Source organism: Monodelphis domestica, chromosome 1 (assembly GCF_027887165.1).
Source record: "Monodelphis domestica isolate mMonDom1 chromosome 1, mMonDom1.pri, whole genome shotgun sequence".
In the NCBI taxonomy this organism is placed as follows: domain Eukaryota; kingdom Metazoa; phylum Chordata; class Mammalia; order Didelphimorphia; family Didelphidae; genus Monodelphis; species Monodelphis domestica.
Window position 1 is genome coordinate 80,836,268 of NC_077227.1, and position 22,175 is coordinate 80,858,442.

The window sequence follows — 22,175 nt, forward strand, 5'->3', positions numbered from 1 at the left end:
ATAAATAAATGTTTAAACTTGATCAAGCAGATGATTTTTTCTTTGAATTAGAAAAATATGAAATTCATTAAGGATTAATACAACAATCTTGAATTTATATCACACTTCTAACCTCTGAAGCCTCCTCTAAGTCTAAAGCTATGATTTTTAAAAAATTTTAAACTGCTTTCCTATCTATGATAACCCTATTAGATATTTGTAATGTAGCTATCATCTTCATGTTACAGAAGAGGAAACTGAGGCATGGGGTAGTTAAGGAAGCAGGGGCCAAGCAGTAAGAATAGAAAACACTGAACCAGGAGTTAATTAGGAGACTTTGATTCAAGCCTGGTTCTCTCCAATTGTGGGAATTTAGACCAGTTACCTAACTTCAAGGGACCTCAGTTTCATGATCTATAAAATGAAGAAGAGGTTTGACTTACTGAGGTTTAAGTTCCCACTCAGCTCTAAGTCTTTGATTCTGTGATCTACAAAATAATGAGATTAGGCTAAATCAACTAAACAATCAACAAACATCTATTAAGTACTTATGTGCCAGGCACTGTAGATATACCAAGTCACCTAAGGATAAAGTCCCTGCCCTAAGGTACTTGTTTGTACACTGTCCTCCCCATTTGACTGTGAGCTCCTTGAGGGCAGAGACTGTCTTTTCCCTTCATTTGTTTCCTTAGCACTCAGTATAGTGCCTGGCACATAGTGACTGACTATTCTATAGTTGATCTCTAATGTATAGTCCAGACAGAACAATCTGTGACTACATAAATGACTTCCCAAAGGTCATAGCGCACATTATGGACTAGGCTAGGGATAGAGAAAAAGTCTCCCAACTCCTGAGCCAGTTCTCTTTTCACCATATCATACCACCTCTAACAATGTATGACTACAAAATACAGTATATTTAGCTTAAATCTTAGATTCAGAGGTTCCCTAATCTCCCTTTTTGATGTCTCTCACCCTTTGAGAGATGAGAAAAATAAGATGCAGAGATGTTCAAAGGAGACTTGGCCCATGCAACTAGTTGGTTAGGATTGGAACCTAAGATCCATAATCCCTGGTCTTCAGTTCTTACCTCCAGTTCCTTAGACTTAAGACTGATCACAATATCCAGATACCTGTGACTCTCTGCTCCCTGGACTGGGCTTCTCTTAGCAGTCTTGGAGATAAGGAAGGATCAGACTATCCAGATTTCAGAAACAATGATAGTCTCCATCCCCTACTCCCATAGCCTCTTCTCCAGGGTCCCAAAGGAGTCATTAAATTATATCATCATTAAATTCATATGCTGCTGGTAGATTCATGGGGTACAGAGGGAAGAGCACCAGGAATTAGGAGACCTGGAATCTTGTTCCAGCTCTGCCATTAATATAATGCATGAATTTAATCATTTTGCCTCTCTGGGCCTCAGCTTCATGCCTTGCAAGCTGAAAGGGCTGTACTTAATGATTACCTATGAGGTTCCTTCTGTGTAGCCTGACACTATGGACGCATCCAGAGAAACCAGATACAGAAACAAGTTGGGAAAATGATTTACATACTGGTCGTTATTGACTATCTTTTGGTGATGGAAGCCTTTGAGAATGTAAACCATTTTCCATTGCTAGTCAGCAAGTGCATTAAGAGAAGAATCTTGGCTTTTTGAATGGCATGAGGGCCTGGAAATCAGGAAAACCTTGGTCCAAATACTACCTCAGGCACTAAGTAACTGTGTGATCCAGGACAAGAGATAAAAGAACTTCTCTGAGCCTCAGTATCTCCCTCTGTAAAGTAAGGATAATAATAGCACTTTCTCCACAAGTTTGTTAAGAGGATCAAAAGGGATAATGTATGTAAAGAACTTTACTAAATAAAGATCTAAATAAATGTAAGCTATTATTATCATTTTCTGCTGGACCCTTTGAAAAATGCAACTCATTCTCTGCACTAGTGTTCTCCAAACGAAACAGGTTACTATATTGTCATTATATATTATATATTCTTACTAACATCCCCTCCAATGTAATAATATTTCTTCATATTTGAATGTCACAAAACTCTTGCAATAACTCCCTTGTCATGCTCTGTTGACAGAGAGCTTCCTCTGCAGAAAGGAGATATCGTTTACATTTATAAGCAGATTGATCAGAACTGGTATGAAGGAGAACACCATGGCCGAGTGGGGATCTTTCCACGAACGTACATAGAGGTAACAACTCTTTTCCCTCTCTGAGATAAAATGTTGCTCATTCTGTAAATACTCTTTCTTGACAGCCTGCATTTTGGATTTCCCTCCCCTTACCCCATCTTGTTTCCCCTGTTTTGTTTTTTTTAATTTCTTTCCTTTCTTAGCTTCTTCCACCAGCAGAAAAGGCACAACCCAAAAAGATGGTACCCATACAAGTTTTAGAATATGGAGATGCTGTAGCTAAGTTTAACTTCAATGGAGACACCCAGGTGGAGATGTCCTTCAGAAAGGTAAGACAATTCTTCCCTTGGAGATACTTTAAGATCCTCGTGCATTATGCTATCTCAGTGAGGAAACTGGCAGTGTACCTCTGGCCCAGGCTATCAGAGACCTTTTGGACTTCCTAAACACATTCTAGAAGTATAAGTTGAGTTATGGGTATTTCTCTAAGCTCAGGAAACCTCAATATAAACTCTATCCTAATGGCATGGGCATTATTTGCAAATACATGTCACATTTCTGGAGACTGGGAGTCTTACGTTGCTTTCTAGAAAGCGTATATTTATTTGCAAACTCTCCTTTTTCAGGGAACCCAAATGTCCTTTTTCAAAATTGATATCTTTTGTTTTTACATCCATTCACTTCTATATTTATTCCTTCTACCTTCCCTATACAGCAAACTATCCCTTGTAACAAAGTTATTGAGCAAAATTAGCCAACACATCAACCCAGTCTGATAGTACATACGATGTTGCACTTCTATGATCTCCTACCTCTGCAAATAATAAAACAAATAGCTAGCATTTATATAATGCTTTAAATTTGCAAAGGGCTTTACATATGTTAGCTCATCTGGTCTACATGATAGTCTTGTGAGGGTAGCTTCTATTATTATCAACCCCATTTTACAGATGAAGAAACTGAGGCTGAAAGATTGAATCACTTATTCAGGGTCCCAAAGCTAAGAAGTTTCTGAGACAATATTTTATTTTATTTTTATTTTTAGAGTTCCTTACCACCTAAAAGAGGGAGCTGCATTTTCTTGTCTTTTTTCTATGACCAAACCCTTCTGCTTTCTGAAGATCAGCTACTTAGCTCATGGAGGACTAAGAGAAGCCAGGATTAGATAGATAACCTCTAATTAATTATTACTTGCAGCAAGAATATAGGTTTATTTATTTGATAGCTAATTTTAAGTTTTCTTCTACTGAGGTTTCTGCCATGATATCTCATCATAGCATGGTGGAGAATTAGGGTAAAGCATGGGTTCAAATAGGTTCTACAAATCTGAAAAGACTGTGAGTATAGACTGGTGATAGATTGGATGTCTATAGTCCAAGGACCAACTTTGCTCAATTCATAAATCTCCACAGGCTTGGCCACCAGGGAAGGCAGCCTCTTTCTTCTCCTCCCTTCTTCTCTCCTTTCTCCTTTTTTTTCTTCTTCTATCCTCTCCTCTTTCTTCTCTTCCTTACTGCCTATTTGACCCTGGGCAAATCAGTTAATCACTCAGCCTCAGTTTCCTCATCTGTAAGATGATGATATAGCAGTTACATCCCAGGGTTGTTGTAAAGATCAAATATGATTAACATATGTAAAAAATTTTGCAAACGTTAAGGTGATGCATAAATATTAGCTATTATTATTAAGGAAACATTTGCCTTGGAACTTGTAGCTTTTAAATTCATACTGTGGAACTAGTAATTTTCTTTTAGGGATAGTTAAGATTAGTAGAGTTTAGGGTCAGCTAGGTGGTTCAGTGGATAGAGAGCCATTCCTGGAGGTAAGAGGACCTAGGTTTAAATCTGTCTCAGATACTTCCTAACTGTGTGCCCCAGGGCAAGTCATTTAACCCCAATTGTCTGGTCCTTACCTCTCTTCTGTCTTGGAACTGATATTTAGGATTAATTCCAAGACAGAAGGTAAGGATTTAAAAAAAGATTAGCAGAGCTAGTTATTAACATCATTTCTCCCTTCTGTTCTCATATAATGTTCAAAAAGATATTCTAGACATCTACCTCCCCAATAGCCTTGGATTTGTAATCTACACTCTTTGGATTGGTGATAGTGTTTTGTTTTTCTCCAGAGAGGCGACAGCTATTTGAACCTGAGAAGGTAGCCTAGAATAGATGTCTGTGGGATAGGCCTTGCTGTGTATTGGTCAGTCCTAAAGGTCAATGACATTTTGAGACCAGAGCTATACTAACTGTTGCTTGTTCCCAGGGGGAGCGGATCACGTTAATTAGACAGGTGGATGAGAACTGGTATGAAGGAAGAATCTGTGGTACCACTCGACAAGGCATCTTTCCCGTTACATACGTGGATGTGATCAAGCGACCTCTATTGAAAAACCCAGTTGATTACATTGATCTGCCATTCTCTTCTCCAAATCGAAGTACAACAGCTTCTCCCCAGGTATCTACATTTTTCTTCATCGGTTTTTGTACTTTGTAGGACAAGTCTTCCTTTGTGGTTGGCACAGCTACCTTGGGACCTGTTCCTGAGTTCTGTAGGCAAGTCTGTCTGCAGCAATTTATGTGTGAACCATGGGGGTTTATTGGTTTAATTTTATACATAGTTATTCTTTTTCAAGCCCTTTACGAAAGCTTTAAAATTGCCAAGAGGGCAAGGGATGGTTTGTGAATTACTGGTGAATGTATCTGTGATTTAAGATCACATAGCTAAGGGATAAGCTAAATCCTGGGAAGTTTAAAGGGGTTTGCAAGAGACTGACCAGATGGAAATCAGTGTGTGTAATCAGTTCAGCCCATTCCTTAATCCAGCTCTTTGATTAAGTGTCCCATACAAAAGGAGCTGATATTGGGTCACACATTTCTAATCAATCCTATCACAGATTCCACTATCTAATGTGGCTCCTTTCCTTATAGGTCTGAATTAGTTTAGTTTGAAGAGCAATATTGATGCACAATTCTTTGAGATGGTATAGGGATAAATTTTATCTGAAGCAATGGAACATCTCTATTTAGCCAACCCTGCCTCTGCAGAGAAAGAATTCAGGGTCTGGGAATATCCTGAGCCTATCTTTAGGGAGCAGTCAAGCTCACTTGTAATCCAAACTACACCCTGCCAAACCCAAAATATAACCCAAGACCTTGATTCTCAGGAAGGCTAAGAATCAGATGGACACTTAGTGAAATTAGCCATAACCATAATTAATTGTTATGAATTAGGTTACAACTTGTATGTTAAATAGCAGAGAAGGAATTTTTAAAGGGGGTCAGGGTAGCAGATTTAACTGAGAAGGACAATCTGGCTTTTATTCCCATTTCCTCATATGGCATCCCCTTACCCATGGGCTCACTGATAAGCTCAAGAGAATAATTCTGATAAGTCTTTGCTGTATGGGGCCCCCGATACCTCCTGCTTGGTTGTATATAGTCTTTTTAAGGAGCTTTGTTCATGAAATTCTTTTAGATTCCACTGTTGCATAAACCTCAGTAAGAAACTCTTAGAGTTTAAAATGACTATTTGAATGGCCCTCTCAAAGACTTATTTAAGACTCCCTTTGTTAGGGGAAATGAAAAACCAATAATAATAAGTAAAAAAATAGCATGAATAATATCATATATGTCCATGAGACTTCAAGGTTTACAAATCACTTTGCATACATTATTAACTCATTTGATCCTGACAACCAAACTATGAGGTGGGCTAAGTGAATATTGTTATCCCCATTTTACAGATGAGGAAACTGAATCACAGAGGGCCCATAATTATATAACCAGTAATGGCAGAGCTGTAAACTGAGCCCATGTTTTCTTAAATTCTTTGCTCTTTCCACTATATCTCTCTGCCTAAAGATTATACTGAAACAAAGATGGAACTTCTTTAGGATATGAAGGCTCAGGTGAGAAGTTTTGAGATATCCTTGAAAATAGTGGATTGAAGGGCATCTGGGTGGCTCAGTAGATTAAGAGCCAGGCTAGAAATGGGAGATCCTAGGTTCAAATGTGACTTCATATATTTCCTAGCTCTGTGACTCTCAGCAAATCACTTAATCCCAGATGCCTAGTCCTTATTGCTCTTCTGCCTTGGAACAATTACTTGTTATTGATTCCAAGATGGCAAGCAGGGTTTAAAAAAATAGTGGGTCAATAAAGGTCAGGTTCCTTGGAATTCAAATCCTTAATCTTAGAATTCTAGATCTTTGGCCAATAACAATAAGGTGGAAAAATCACATTGTTACTCTAATCTCAGAATCTTGTTCATTAGAGGTGAATTTTGGATGAGTAGTTGGGAAATGAGAGGCTTTCCCTGTGCTATCTGAAACTATTTCCAAACTAGGGGGGCTAGTATTATGATATTTTACGCAGGTATTAAGAACATCTCCCTCAATTCCCATGATACTTCTCCTTATCACTCTAACCTACCCCCAACATAAATACATATACAAAGTCATTGATGGGCATTGGCCATGACTTTTCCTTTCTGATTATATACTGAGGGTTAATCTTCTCCATGTTCATATCTCCTCCATTCTTGCTCCAAATAGAATTTCCTTTTGAACAATAGTGTGTGTCCTGCTTATATTTTCATTTCATTTCTTTTTATGTACTCTTGGGGGTTATTTAGTTTCTTTCTGTTCTAAATCTGACACCTACTTTTTCCCCTTTTTTTCCTTATTTCTTCCTCTCTCTCTCTCTCCTTCTTTTTCTGTTTCCTCTTAAGTTTCCTAGTCATGGCAAGCACCATTCCCCAGCACCCCAATCTCTGCCTTGTTCACGTCAGGTATTATCTCCTGAGATGCATGCAATCACCTCTGAGTGGATCTCCCTGACTGTAGGGGTTCCAGGCAGAAGCACTCCAGCTGTGACCCCACCATTGCCCCCTCTGCCAGATACCTCTCTTTATAACCCTGAATACTTTACTTCCTCAGCCCTGGCCAGTCCTACCCTTTCAGTAAGTCTTCCCCATTCTAGCATCTCAGATCTCTCTAGCCCAAGCCTTTTGGTTTCTCCATTCCCCCCTAACCCTCAGAGACCATCTTCCACCATTCACAATGTCAGTGCTATCCTTCAGTCAAATGAAGAGAATATGATATCCTCACCATCCTCCACTGTTAAATGGGACACCTCTCAGCCACCACTGGGGAACTCCAATAGTGTTATCTCTGAGCTTAGTGATGCCTTTAACAATCAAGTCAAGTTCCAGCAGTGGCAAGAAGAAAACAGACAGTGTTCAAAGAAGTCTAATAAAGAGGCAGGTGAGCATTGTCCTGATGGACCCAAGATCTCAAAGAAAAGCTGCCTGAAACCATCCGAGCTGGTCAAATGTATGAGCCCAGAACAGAGACTTTGTGATAACACCCTTGGGGGAAGCCAATCCTGCCAACATCTTCTCAGCCCTATTCACAGAAATGAGGCTGAGCAAAGAGATACCAGTGCAGGGGTCAAGCACGCTGACCTGAAAGTGAATCAGAATGGTGTGAGACAGGTAGGCCAGCAGCATGGTTTTGTGTGGGTGTGTAAAACTAAGCTTACCATTTGTCCACATGTGGCTGTCCTGCCTGTCCCCCAGATATGGAAGTGTGGGGCATTCAACAAACTGAGAGTGAAGATTTGACCAGTTCTTTGCATCAGGTGAAGAGGCCCAAGCCCAGAATGGGAATTTTGTTCTCCAGCATGTTAATATTTTAGGGCATGAGAATGGTGTGAGTTGAAGAGCGTTTTGTGTTTTTGTCCCTTGCGAGTCATTAAGGAGATGGAACCCTGACATAATAGCATAATTTAAGCATAATAGAAAAGGCCAGAAGGAAAGCTTTCTCTTCTCTGTGGCTGGCCATTTGTGCTATGAAGCAAAACACACAGAAGATGCCTTCCTAGTTTTAGTTCAGGCCTTTATCTAATTAATGCAGCTAAAACCACTAGTTGTTTCTTTTAGTTTGATGAATAAGATGTACTTTATGTAACTCCATAATATTTGATGACATGTAAGTGGAAAGAATTGCTGGTTTGGGAGTTACCAGACTTGGGTTCAGATCCTGCTTCTGCATCTTTATACATGACTATAAACAAGCCATTTAATTTCTTAAAATCTCAGTATCCTCATCTATAAAATGAGATGGACTATATACCTTCTACAATTCCTTCCCAATGTTAAATCTCTGTTTTGGTAAGATATCTGGGTGAAATTGATTTCCTTTGTTTGGTATTTTTATCAGGAAGCAGCAGGCAGTTTCCTACTCTGAGAGCTCCTGGTTCCCCATGACAGATCACTGGCCTTGGAATCAAAAGGGCATGGTTTTGAGTCTTGTGTCAGACATGTAGTAGCTCTGTGATCCTGGACAAGTCATTTAGCTGCTCATTTTACTTTTCTATGTGATGAAGCTAATAATAACACCCTTCTTACATAGCTTTCAAGTTTGTGAGGGAGAAGTGGTCTAGGGAGCCAGACCTGCAGGGGCCATCTGACACCCAACGTTGCCTCTGTGTTGTGTGTGGTCTGAGCCCAAGTTAGGCAGCAGCTGGCAGCAGGCTTCTCCTTGGGCAGGTGCTTACACTTATCATCTCATCAGACCACCTTATCCACACTCCAAGGTAGCCCTGCTGCCTATAGGCTTGGTATGATGAAGTAGCTGTGCTGAGGGGCATCTCTTTTGTTTGGGGGATCCTAGAGGATATGATTGCCAGTTTTTCAGGCCTCTCTTTAATCTCTACACTGGGGGATTTAGAGCTGTGTAGGGAACATTGTCCAGAGTTGATCAAAAGCTCCCTGGAGGGAGCCTCCTCTGACACTCTTGGAGGAAACCAATCCTCTGACACCCTGAGAAATTTCTGGGATAGCAAGTAGTTTTCCCAGGTCAAAATGAGGACTCATCAAAATGACAAAATGTTAAGGATGTGGTAAACACAGACAAATAGAGAAGCACAAGGATACATGTGAAGTGTTTTGCCTCAAGAAGACATTGATATGTGTTTATTGAGTTTGATCTGGGTATAAGAGATGCTTAGAACACACAGGAGGTTACACTGACTATCTGGGAAGAGCATGGTCCTAGCTAGCTTCTTATCTGGGTTTGAGGCACTTAGAACACAGGAGGTTACACTGGCTATCTGGGAAAAGCATGCTCCTGGCAAGCTTCCTCCTCTGCCTTGCCACTTCCTATTCTCATAAGGCATCCATTGCTCAGAGCTTGAGTTTTTAACTTTTGTTGAATCCCATGAAAACTGTGGACTCTTTCTCAGAATAACATTTGTAAATGTTTGAAATAAAATACAAAGGACTACAAGGGAAATCAATTTTATGGAAAGATAGCTCTCAAAATGTTATTTTCAAAGTTCAGACTCCAGTTAAGAACCTCTGGACTTTCAGATCCATTTCAGAGTTACTCCTGACAATTAGACCGTTCTCTACTCACGTTAACAAATGACTAAATTCTTGCTATCAATCAATCAACAACTCTTAATTAAGCATCTATCATATGCCAAGCACTGTACTAAGCAATGAGAATATGAATACGAAAGTCTCTGCCTTCAAGTGGCTTATATTTTACTAGGCTGTGGAAGGTCACAGATACAGAGAGTTCACAGGTAAGGCAATCCAGAATGTGTACAATTTAACTAAATGGGGTAATCAGAAAAGGCCTTTGAAGAGAAGGGGCATTTAAACTCTCTTGAGGGAGTTCCAAGAAGTGGAAGGAGAATATTTTAGACCTACGAACTGCTTATGCAAAGGCATGAAAGCAGGAAGTAGAATGTCAAGTACAGAGAACAGTAAACTAGCCAACTGGACTGGAATATGATGTTTGCTATGGGGACCAACATGTAATCAGCCTGGAAAGACAGAATGGAGCCAGGCTATACTAATTTTCAGTGTTTCGGGTACCTCCTTGCCATGCATCACTATAAACTCTTCTAGGGATGGGCTAGAACCTAAAAAAATTACAATGAAATTCTTTCAAAATCACTTTTCTTCCCTTTGTTGTGTACTTTAAGAGTACTCAAAGCTCAGGTCCAAAAGACCTTAAACGAAAGAAACCCAGAGACAGATGTCAGGACATGATGGGTGACCCAAGACCATACTTAGGTCAGAGCAATTGGAGGTTAGTCCCAGGACCTTGAAGTCTATAGGATACAAAACATTTTAATAATGGATTTTTTTAAATTTGTAGTTCCAAAATTTATTACATTTATGCATGTTAAGAGCATGTATACTCCTTCAACAATTTACAAATAGCAGAGATTAACACAAAGTTAGCAAGAATAATTTGTTATAGGAAGCTAACAAAGAATGGACTATCCAGTACCCTAGCTCAGCCCCATCTTGATATACTTCTGGCAGCATCCTTCCTGGGAGCAGCTGCCTTGAGTTATTTTGATGTCTCTTTCACCCTGTCAGTGTCTTAGACTCTCTTCCCCCATTCAAGTGAATTTGTCTTCATTACTCATCATGTTATTTTTGTATCACAAATTACAGAATTGATTTGGAGGTTGAGTTTTGTGCTGTCTGCCCAAGACACCAAAATTGCTAGTTATGATTCACTCTCCACCTTTTATTCTGTACCAATCAGATCTCTAACTCAACCTCCTTTTTTCTGAAACAAATCATTTTGCTTTAAGTAAGGAAGAAAGATTGAATACTAGTGACATAAAGGAGCTACCTTGGTCTGTCAAGTCAGAGGCAAGAAGGGGGAAAAATCTGGGAAGTTATACTCCTTTAGTCATTAATTTCTTCAACAAATATTTATTGAGCCATGAATCTTGAGTCATTTATTGAGAAGCAGCTTGCTATAGCAGGCAGAGCAGGAAGGGGACTTTGGAGTCTGGAATACCTGAGATTTAATTCTACCTCAGAACCTTTTTTAGGTGTGAAACTCTAGGCAAGTCATATAAACTCTTTGAGCTTCAGTTTGTTCATCTGGAAAATGGGTATAATATAAAACTGACTGACTGACTGACCAAAAAGGCAGTTAAGTATTTACTGTGTACCATGTTCTATGCAAATTTGTGGTAATACAAATCCAAAAGTGAAGATAGCCCTTGTCCTTAAGGGGTTTACTTACATTCTAATGGGGGGGGGGGGTATATACAAGGGAGTATTGGCCAGGAAAGTCAATTTTGGTTTGGAAAGTTACACAAATGCTAATTGGAACCAGAAAAGAGTAGACTGATTATACTTGATCTAGGAGCAGTGATGGAGTTGATTTAATTATTATTCTAGAACTGGAGAGGGGTGGGGGGTGGAGATGACAAATGAGATCATATATGATAGAACATGTCAAATCTCTAAATCTCTAAATAAATGTGACATATTTTAATAATTATTATATTTCTAAAAGCCATTTTGACCATTAAGAATCAGATTTTGATCCTCCACATATAGAAACAAACCTAAGATTTCCTTCCCCTCAGCAGCCTGTCTTCATCCAGATCTGCATAAATTTATGGACAATTTTTCAGGAAGTCTTTTTGACTCTGCTTCCCTGATCAGCTTGATAGATTAGTTCTATGATGTCTAAATTATTTATGTTTTGGAACCTATATTTTCTCTTACTGGCAGATCTACTTCTTAAAGGAGATGGAATGAATAACAAATGGGGAAACGAGATGTGGGTTTTATTCCTGGCCCTGCTACTAAGTAGATATGACTCGTACAAGATTTTTCACTTCCTCAAGCCTCAGTTTCCCCATATGTAAAATGAGAGATGTTGGTGACATCTAGAAGCCCCTTCCAGCTTTAACATTCTATTAACTAGAAACAAAGTCTATGATTTCACTTGAGAGGAAAGAACAAGAAATATGATCTTATGGTTGGGATGGGGGGTAGGGCTATTATAGACCACCAAGGTGGAGAGCTTATATCTTGCATCAGCTCAAAAAGTAATATAGCAGGTCAGAACTAGCAAATGAGTTCTTGGAAAGAATTAGAGGCTTTTTTGGCTACAGAAGGAAGAGGATTAGATTAATTAAGAAGTTAAAGGGAAAGGCAGCTTGGAAACATTCACATTATCGCCATCCAATGACCACTGGGCTTCCGTTGAATATAAGGCACTGTATGGTTACAGAGCATTAGTCAGACTCATAGCTTCCGTCCTTTAGGAGGCTCTATGAGCAAGACAAAACAAATAAACATAGAAGGAACACAGGGTAAAAAAGAAATAGAAGGTACTTAGGATTCTAAAGGAAGGAAGGAGGGAAGCCAGCAAAACAAAGACCATTAATCTCCAGAAAGCCAGCTTCTGTAAGCTTCAGGGAAACTTTAGCTGAGGGCCCGAGGGAAGGAAGTTTAAGCAGTGAAAGAATCCAGAAAAACTGGATATTCCTCAAAGAAATAAACCTCTTTCTGCCTTTAAGAAGGGTAGGAGGCATCAACTGAGCTGGCCAAACAAAGAACTCAACAGAAACAGCATGAATGAGAATCCCCCCAACTTTGGAAACAAGGTTAGCCCACAAAAAGATGAGTTTAAAATGAACAGTGCGTGCACTCAGGGGTGAAAATTGGGAAAAGAGGAGAGAACAATAGGATGCAAATTGGGGAGCAAAGGCACATGGGAAATATCATTAAACTACAAGCAGCTACATTAAACTACATTAAAGCTACATTACATTAAAAATTAAACTACATTAAACTACAAGAAAAAAACATTTTCCTTTTACCCAGTGGGAAGAGAAGCTGAATAGATCACATATAAAAGGCTGAAACCAATAAGTATTCAAAATAGTTTCGTTGAAGGTTTCACACTGAAAATCAAAAAAGTCAGCAAGTATTTCAAAGCAAAGAAGATAAAAAGCCAAGAAAGTTCTCAGTTAAACAATGTATTTTGGGAGGACAGGGACTAAATTACATTCTCCTCTGTGTCCACACCTCCTAGATGCCTAGCCCAGGGCTTTGCATATAGATGTTTAATTCAAGTATTCAGTGTGACAGACATTTATGATGAGTACCTTCTATGTGTGAGGCACTGTGCCTATAGATACAAAAGATGGGGAAATAGCTCCTACCCTCAGCAAATGTACATTCTACAAGGGATGTAACATTTATAGAGATAAACAAATATAAGATAATTTTAGGGGGGAGAGAGACAGAGACAGAGAGAGACAGAGAGCACACACAAACAGGAAAGGATTACTGTAGGAGTTGGTACCCAAATTAAGCATTATATAGGAAGGGAAAAAATTCTATGAGATGCAGAAAAAGAGAGAGTGGATTTCCAGCATACAGAATACCCTGGTCAAATATATCAAGGTGGGACATGGAATGTTTAGTGAAGGACACAACAAGTAGGCCAGTTTGGCTAGAATGTAGAGTATATGAAGGGAATTGTAAAATATCTGGAAAGGCATGCTAGAGTCAGTTATGAAGGACATTATGTGCTAAACTGAAGAGTTTTGTATTTTCTCCTAAAAGCAACAAAGAGTTTCTTGAGCAGGGAAGCAACTTGAGAGCAGAGTGACAGGTGCTTTAGGAAAAATCATTTCGGTACCTGTTTGAGGCATGAATTGTAAAGGGAAAAGACCAGAAGCCAGGAGTCCAATTTGGACACCAGGAAAGAGATGCTAAAGGCCAGAATTGGGTGGTGGCCCTGTGAGTGGAGAGGAGGCAGAAATGACAGATGTGGTGGCAGTATAATTGACAAGAGTTGCAACCAATTGGATAGAGGGGGTGAGGAAGGTGGCAAAGTTGGAGATACTACAGACCTAGTGACTGGAATGATGGTAGTAGAAAGCCATAGTTTTAAAAAGTGACGAATTACAGACAGGTCAGCTTTATCTTTATTCTTAGCTTGAGAAGGGTACCGGGGCTCAAAATGGAAAATTCTATAGGTTGAGGTTATAGACTAAATACAGTAAGATGGTCATTTATTTGACCTTCCATTATCCTAGGAACAGGTAGATTCTGGCCAAGGATTTTAGGTCCTTTTTTTTAAAAGAATAGTTTGAGCTTCAGAATAATGAATTAAGAAATAAAATTAAGAATAAGAAATTAACTAAAGAAATAAAAACTAATTTAAATAAATAAAGAAGTTAAAGGAAAGCATAATTTTCGAAACAATCACCTTGCCATCATCCAGTGACACCTAGACCTCCATTGAGAGTAAAAGCCAATCTAAAGGATTTTGGCTTGTTGGCAGGGACTCTAGAAAGACCTATGTCCAATGCAGACACTTGTTACCTATGTGACTGTGGGCAAGTCATTTCACTTCTAGACCTGTTCCTCACCTTTAAAATGAGGAGCTCAAATTAGTTGGCCTCTGAGATTCCTTCTCTCTTGTAATGTTCTAATCCAAAGATTCATGAAGATTCCCTCATGGAGGACAGAGCTGAGTCTTTGGCCCAATTCATATTGACATGAACCCAATGGGATCCAACCAGAACTAGACCAGTCCTGAGAATATAACTAACTGGTCAAATAACATCTCATTTTCTCTCTATTTGCAGACTTATAGAATGTCAGAGCTGGACTTTAGAGATTATATAGTACAGTTCACTCCTTTTACATATGAGGAAACTGAGATCCAAATGGGTCAAATTATCAGGGACATTGTCTTCTGAAGGTGTAAGGGCAAAGGACATTTGGAGAGGAAAAAGAGAGAAAGAAACATAGATTCAGAGGGGGGGGGGGAAGAGAAATCTAAAGAGGATAAACAGGGAGATCCACAAGCAAGAAAGGAATGCTGTTTCTAGAGTAATTCTAGAGCCAAGGAGAAGACAAGTTTCAAAGTTTCTCTTTCTAGTCATACTTCTTCATAACTCCCTGCTGTTTGCATTGTGTTTTTTTGGCCTTGAGTTATTGGAATACATCCATAAATGTGTAGAATAGAAAACATGCTCATTAGGTTTACATGGAACACCCTACTGGGGCACCCAGGGGAGGAGGAATAAGCAGCCCTTTAGATGACATGATCAGATTTCAAAATGGCCTTGATGACTTGAAGAAGTCCTCAGAAACAGAGAACAAAGTGTATTAAACACCAGTGAAGGGAAATTTACATGGGGGAGGATAGAGAAAATGCTCATATCTCAGAGGGGTTTCTATGCAAAAGAAAACACTCTGGTGTTATAATAATAATAATAATAACTAGCATTTATATAGTCTTTAAGGTTTGCAAAGGTATTTTACAATTATTATCTCATTTGATCCTCACAACAACTCTGGAAGACAGGTGCTATTATTATTCTCATTTCACAACTGAGGAAACTGAGCCAGATAAAAGTCATGTGACTTACCCAGGGTTACCTGCCTAATACATGTCTGAAGCTGGATTTGAACTTTCTGATGCCAGGTCCAGTGTTATTCACCGTACCATCTTGTAGATTTACTCTTAGATGCAGAAGTCATCTTGATTTTCTGTGTTGCTGGTAATGCTTTTGAAAGAGTCATTTATAAAGAGAGCCAGCCAAACACGCATCAGGAGTCCTCAGACATTGGAATAAAGGCAGCAAATCCCCGAGTAAAGGGAGCCTCTAGACTAGTGAGGAGACCATCTGGCATGAGAACGGCCTTGGGACCCCCAACAGCAATATACGAGGCAGGAATTTCATTAGTTGGTGCTAAGGAGATCATAGGGACTAACTATGTGTCAGAATCCCTGACTAGGGGCAGGACACAGTCTTCGCTGGGAGGTGGGTAACCAGGGAAGGATTCTAACCTTGTCTCTGTTTTTGCATGCATTTTAACAAAATCTGTTATATGTATCTGGTCTCTCTAAATCAATGATGCCTTTTATTTGTGTGTGACACAAAACCCTGACCCCGGGAAAAGCAATTAATATCTCAGTGTTCCAGGCAATTCTCTGAGACTATATGTTATAAAGGAGGTGACAGCCTGCATTCATAGAGGGAATTTCCTTCTCTGGGAGTTGTGTATATCAAATGAAATCACAGGTCCAGACCCTGGTCCCACAGGGCACTTATAAAGCCCTTTCACATACATTACCTTATTTGATCCAGGTTGCAATCCTGTGACAGAGGCAATATGGGTGTAACCGCCTAATATGAAAAACTTGAATCCCAGAATTGTTCTTGTTCAAGATCATTTGCCGCTTAGACTAGAATCCAGATCTCTTGATCCCTGAGTCCAGCACTCATCATTCCATTAAATTAAGAAAGATAATTATATGATACTGATACTAGTCAGTTGTGGAAACAGGGTGACTGAGACTGTGCCATAAGTTAGAAAAGGCAAAAATTGAACACAATTCATCTTATTTTAGAAATCCAACTATAATAACTTCTGGCCTAACTAAATGTGTCTTAATTATTTATATTATTTTTTCAATTACAGGGTTAGAATTTATTTTTAACTTTTTAAAATTTTTTCAATGAACAAAAATCCGTTTTCTTTCCCTCTCATCCCCCTTCATTGAAAGAATAATAAATTACAAAATTGACTTGTTTCATATTGCTTGACTTAGGCATCAAAATCACTAGTTACTTTTCTGTATTCATGAACTCCTCGATAGGATATCATAGCAATACAATGGTTCTCAACCTTTCTAATGCCGTGACCCCGCAATACAGTCCCTCATGTTGCAGTGACCCCAAACCAAAAAATTATTTTGGTGGCTACTTCAAAACTGTAATTTTGCTACAGTTATGATTCAAAATATAAATACCTGATATGCATTATGTATTCTCATTGCTACAAATTGAGAGGTTGAGAACCGCTGTAGTAATACAAGATTAATGCTTTAGTTGCCTCACTATATTTCCTTAGAAATTTCTTTAGTTGTCATTTATATTTAATTTTGGGGTGTTACTATTTATGTACCATGTTGTTATTTGTATGTATTTCATATCTTTATATAAATTGGCCTAGGGACCAGTATGAGCTCTAAACCTTATATTTCTCCTGATCTCCTGATCTGATATATCTCTAGATAGTATTCTGCATACAATGAGTGCATAATGAATGCTTGTTGAATTGAATAAAAGTGTCAACTCAACATGATAAATTCCTTTTACTGGGTCTAGTAGTGGAAGTCAATTCTAAAATTGTGTCAATGAGATGTGTTATACGGTGTTCTCTGATGTATATACAAATCTGTTCCCAGGGATGGATCTCCTTATTAGATGTTCTTTAAAAGTTTATTTCTGTCTTGTGAGGTCAAAACTCCATATTGCCCTTTCATGGAGCCTTGTTTCTCTGGGCCTAACTTTCCTTATTCTTTTTCCTTTTGCCATAGAGGTGATAGTCAAAATTAGGCCCTAAACTTAGAGGCAGGACCAGCTCAGCCTCCAAGGGAGAGTGCCCAACCCTTGAGCCAATTTGCATGCTCTATCTGCATGTCTTTATGAAGACATTGGTCCTGTTATTTAAGGACATGTACATGCTGCTGTATATCAAGAGGCTCCCACTGTCTACACTTTTATCTGTAGCTGAAGAGAGAGTGAGGGAGAGAGAAAGAGAAATGGTGGAGAGAGACAGACAGACATACGAAGACAGAGAGAGATGGAGGGAGGAATGGAGAGAGGGAGATAGAGAGATAGATAGATAGATAGATAGATAGATAGATAGATAGATAGATGATAGATAGATGGATGGATAGATAGATAGAGGCAGAGAGAAAGATGTAGAGAGGAATGGAGAGAGGGAGAGAGGGAAATAGATAGATAGACAGACAAATATGGTTTTATTAAAGCAGGAGAGGTTCCCTTGCTAGGCAACCATTAATGATTACCAGGATAATACATCACTAACCATCACTGGAAGGAGTTCCTGAAGTGGGGAGGGTAGGAAGCTTTCTGTCCTGGAGTTCTTTTAGAAAACCATTGACAGTCACCAGGTCCAGAACAGTTTAAACGTTTACCTACTTAAGGTTAGGGGCCCAGATGATCTCTTTTGTGATTTTCTGTTTCTGATATTGAAGTTAACTCCCTGTTTTGCCTGGCAGTCTCTAACTGCATGTATCTGGCTGCCATTTATGGGAACAGGGTGGATGGAGATATCTGTTTTGCAGCAAAGCCTACATACATAAGAATAAATGTAGGCAGAGCATATTTGGTTGCTTAGAAATGCTTGTGGTAGAGTTTGAATAAAGTATCCAAGAACCAGGCTTGGTGGGTATTTAAAACTTACCCTATTGCCATGCAAGTATAGTCACTTTGCCTGAAGCTTTCTACTATATTGACATCAAGAAGACTCTGAAATCAGTCCTTTTCCAGATACTACATGCTTCCTGTTTTTGTTTGCTTTGTCTTGGAGGTGGGGGGGGGGGCCTTTGGGGTGTTCTGTTGTCAGTGGTAGTGGTTTTGTTATCATTTGGGTCTTGTTCTACATTGTTTCCATGAAGTGGAGAGAGATGAGTATTTCCTGTCAAGATTTAGGCTCAAATCAGCCCTCTACTATTACGTAGTTTATGACCTTGGGCAAATCATTTAACCATTCTAGGTCTAATTTTCCTCATCTGTAAAATATGTGTGCCTGTGTGTGTGTTTTAGGAGATGATATGATGCAGTAGACTAAATGATCTGTAAATCCCCTGCCATCTCTAACACTATGATCCAATGTTCCTCTAAACAAAGTCTGGAGTCACTCTGAAAGAGACAACTTCTTTAAGAACAACTTCATAGGAGACAAGATTTTTCAGGGTTTAGAGTAAAAGTTTGCTGGGTACTAAGTGTCTTAGAATCTAGTTTATCTTTCTGCTTATCTGTCTTAGAGTTGGTATGAAGCCCAGGTGGAAGAAAAAATATATGCAAAGTGTTTTGTAAACTTCAAAGCCCTCTATAAACAAGTTATTATTATCATTATAATCTCATTGGTTTTTAGCAGATTATTCTGAACCCATTTCTCTACCCTACTAAGTAACTACCCTATACCCCCTTATTGAATCACTCAATGAAAATCTTAAAAGCAGACATTTTTCTTATTGACCATTGAGTAAGACTTCCTAGAGATTGAGATGGAATCCTTTTAGAAGGGAAAAAATGTTTTGGACTCTGTTGAAAGTTTCTAGCTAAAATACAGTACTACTAGCCTTTGAGGCACCATGGATTAATGCATGGAGCACTGAATTTGCAGTCATATGATATCGGTTTAAATCCAAGATTTAATTACCTTTGTAACCTTGGGCAAGTTATTTCAACTCTCTGAGTCTTGGTTTCCCCAACTGTCAAAAATCAGGATTGTGGATTGGGGGGAGAGTGTCCTAGATCATCCCCAAGATCCCTTCCAGCTCTAAAGGTTATGATCCGTGATCCATTTTTGAGGTTAGTAGTAGGTTATGGGTAATATTTGTATTAATGATGTCATTGTGCCCTCATAGGGGCTTTTATTGAATACAAGATTGTTTCACAGAGTACAAATGGACACATAGCATATGTGAATCCATGCAACAACAAGGTTTGCTGTTACAGTATTTTCTGATGTATATAAAAATGTTCCTGGGAACAGATCTCCTTAATAGATATTCCAGATATTATGAAACATTTCTTTAAAAGTAGCCACTCCTTGTTTTGTAAAAAGATACAAAATAGTACCCTCTCCCCAAAAGGAGAGGCTTAAGTGGTAAAAGAGAGGACTCCAGGCTTAGTTCTCTACTCCTCCCCACATACCAATCCCAGTCTTGCCCTGAGTGAGTGGCTGTGGCCATTAGCCAAGACAGAAGTAGTAGGCTAAAACCGAATCCTTCCATCTCTCTGTTCACTGTCAGTGTTGTAGGGCAGTACTGTTCATTTGTGGTATCCACAGCTGTTTCTCCAGTTCTCCATTCCATCGCCTAGTTGCTTGCTCCCTAACTCTTCCCACCATTGCTTTGTGTTTCTGCAACAACGCTGGTGGTGTGTGCAGTGTCCAGTCCATGACCGTGGGCCCTGTATGGCCTAATGGTCTGCTGAATGGGATGGGGTTTGGTCTGTGTGTTTCTGCACCGCGCTCTTTATTTTGAATTCTGACCAATATGACATCTGCTAAAATGTCTCCCTTATAATTTGCTTGGTGATCACAGCCTTCACATCACTCATTGAGCACAGGACCAGATCTCACAGAGTCTGAAAAGAGCTACGTGGTAAGACTGCCTGTTGAATAAGATTGTAGCTTGTTTAAAGAGAATACTTTTTCCATCCAATGATGGCTTGTTAGCCTGTAAAGCTACTAGCTACAGGAATGATCATACTGTGGTGACAGATACAGGTGTTAGAGCTGCCAACAAAAGAGAGGAACTTAGCAGCAATAACATGGCCACTATATATGAGTGGGATTGGTTTAAATTCTCTAGTGCATGACTGGGTATCTCTCCTTACACCACCCCGTGAAGTTATCCTGTTTATAACAGCTACTCCCTGCTTACAGACTCTGCTGCTGCCTCTGCTGCTTGTTTGAATGTTTATACTAAATCCACCCTTTTTCTGTATCTCACCTGTTTTTCCATGCTTACACCTGGATCCCTCCTTCACTCTCCGCTCTTCACTTCGGGATGCCTTGTTGCCTGGAACTTCAACTCTGTTGTTTTCCTGGACTTCATCTGGAATGTCACATCTCTTCCTATCTCTCTCTCTCTTTTTTCCCCTTGTTGACCATTTTATGGGGGTTGCTGGATTTCCTGGGGCCACCTCACAGGAAGCAGTTTGCAATGAGATCATAAACATTGCCGAAAAGTCTGTTCATTACTGCAGTACTGTTTCTCATCCTCTTGACTTTCGTCACAAGGTGTCTCCTACTGACAATAAATCATCTCTCATCATTTCTCAGCAACCTCAAGCCCAGCAGCGAAGAACCACCTCTGACAGAAGTCAGAACCTACAGGATTTGTAAGTCACTTATGCCATCTATGTCATTACTATGTCTGGATTAAAGCATCCCTACAAGAACTGACTTAAGTATGTTCCTGCAAGTCCCTGGGGCGGGGGAGAAAGAGAGACAGACAGACAGAGACAGAAACAGTAAAACAGAGAGAGAGAGAGAGAGAGAGAGAGAGAGAGAGAGAGAGAGAGAGAGAGAGAGAGAGAGAGAGAGAGAGAGAGAGAGAGAGAGAGAGAGAGAGAGAGAGAGAGAGAGAGGAGAGAGAGAGAGAGAGAGAGAGAGAGAGAGAGAGAGAGAGAGAGGAGAGAGAGAGAGAGAGAGAGAGAGAGAGAGAGAGAGAGAGAGAGAGAGAGAGAGAGAGAGAGAGAGAGAGAGAGAGAAAAGCAGGCTAGTCTGTGTAGCAACTACAAAGGGATTGAATAGATTATTCCTAGCAGTTCTGAGAATTTTTAATAAAGTAACTCCATTTCCAGAACCTGAGAAGCCATCCAATCTCCTGTCTTCATAACCCCTGGGCAGAGGAAGAGGATGCCCTAAAGTCAGGCACTTACTTCTTACCTTTCTTCTGGTCCCAAGACTAAGCCCCCTAGGGCAGTATTGTTGGGAAATAACAGAAGGTCACAGATCAGGAGATACCTTTAATTTCGAATTTGCCCTGGCATCTCAGCTAGAAAGTACTTTTTTCCTATTGTTAGAATTGCTAATGTGGACAGATTACTTAGCCCAATAATTTACCTTATGAATGACTACATATTTTGTATATGGCAATTTATATGTAAAGCATGATACAAAATGGCATAGTAGATAGAGTTGGCCTTAGAGTCAGGAAGACTTGGATTCAAATCTCACCCCAGACTTCTAGTAACTATGTTGCCCCTAGGTATGATATTTAATCTCTTTGGGAGATTTAAAAAAACTCAACTTTCCAAGACTTTAAATTGTAGAGTAAGTTACTGACCTGCATTGGTAGAAAGAATTCACTTATTCTATTTTTTTTATTAACTCTTACTTTATGTCTTAGTACCAATTTTAATTCAGAAGAGTGTCAAGGGCTAGGTAATAAAAAGTTAAGTGCCTTGCCCGAAGTCACACAGCTAGGAAGTGTCTGAGGCCAGATTTGAACCAGGTCCTACTGACTCCAATCCTGGTGCTCTATTTGCTGTGACATGTCACCCCTACCTCCCCTTTTTTGTTTTTGTTCTTCCTTCTTCATTCCCTGCAATGAAAGAAAAACGTTTATAAAACAATTCACAGTTTATCTGCAACTACCAAGAGGATACTAACCCAAAAATTAGATGGCCCAAAACATGTT

The 22,175-nt window shown here is 39.4% G+C and overlaps 1 protein-coding gene across 50 annotated transcripts in view; it reads left to right on the forward strand.

Moving 5' to 3' along the window:
* The window catches only part of SORBS1 (sorbin and SH3 domain containing 1), a 322,212-nt gene that overhangs the window by 293,002 nt on the left and 7,035 nt on the right, over positions 1 to 22,175 (forward strand). For 27 of the 50 annotated variants that reach the window (XM_056801998.1, XM_056802016.1, XM_056802042.1 and 24 more), the window contains 6 exons: positions 2,068 to 2,182; positions 2,326 to 2,451; positions 4,385 to 4,576; positions 6,851 to 7,615; positions 20,070 to 20,129; positions 20,681 to 20,871. In XM_056801998.1, coding sequence (XP_056657976.1) covers positions 2,068 to 2,182; positions 2,326 to 2,451; positions 4,385 to 4,576; positions 6,851 to 7,615; positions 20,070 to 20,129; positions 20,681 to 20,871 — 1,449 coding nt within the window. The remainder of the gene's footprint in view (positions 1 to 2,067; positions 2,183 to 2,325; positions 2,452 to 4,384; positions 4,577 to 6,850; positions 7,616 to 20,069; positions 20,130 to 20,680; positions 20,872 to 22,175) is intronic. The other 23 variants (XM_056802112.1, XM_056802087.1, XM_056802106.1 and 20 more) reach the window with 5 other exon arrangements.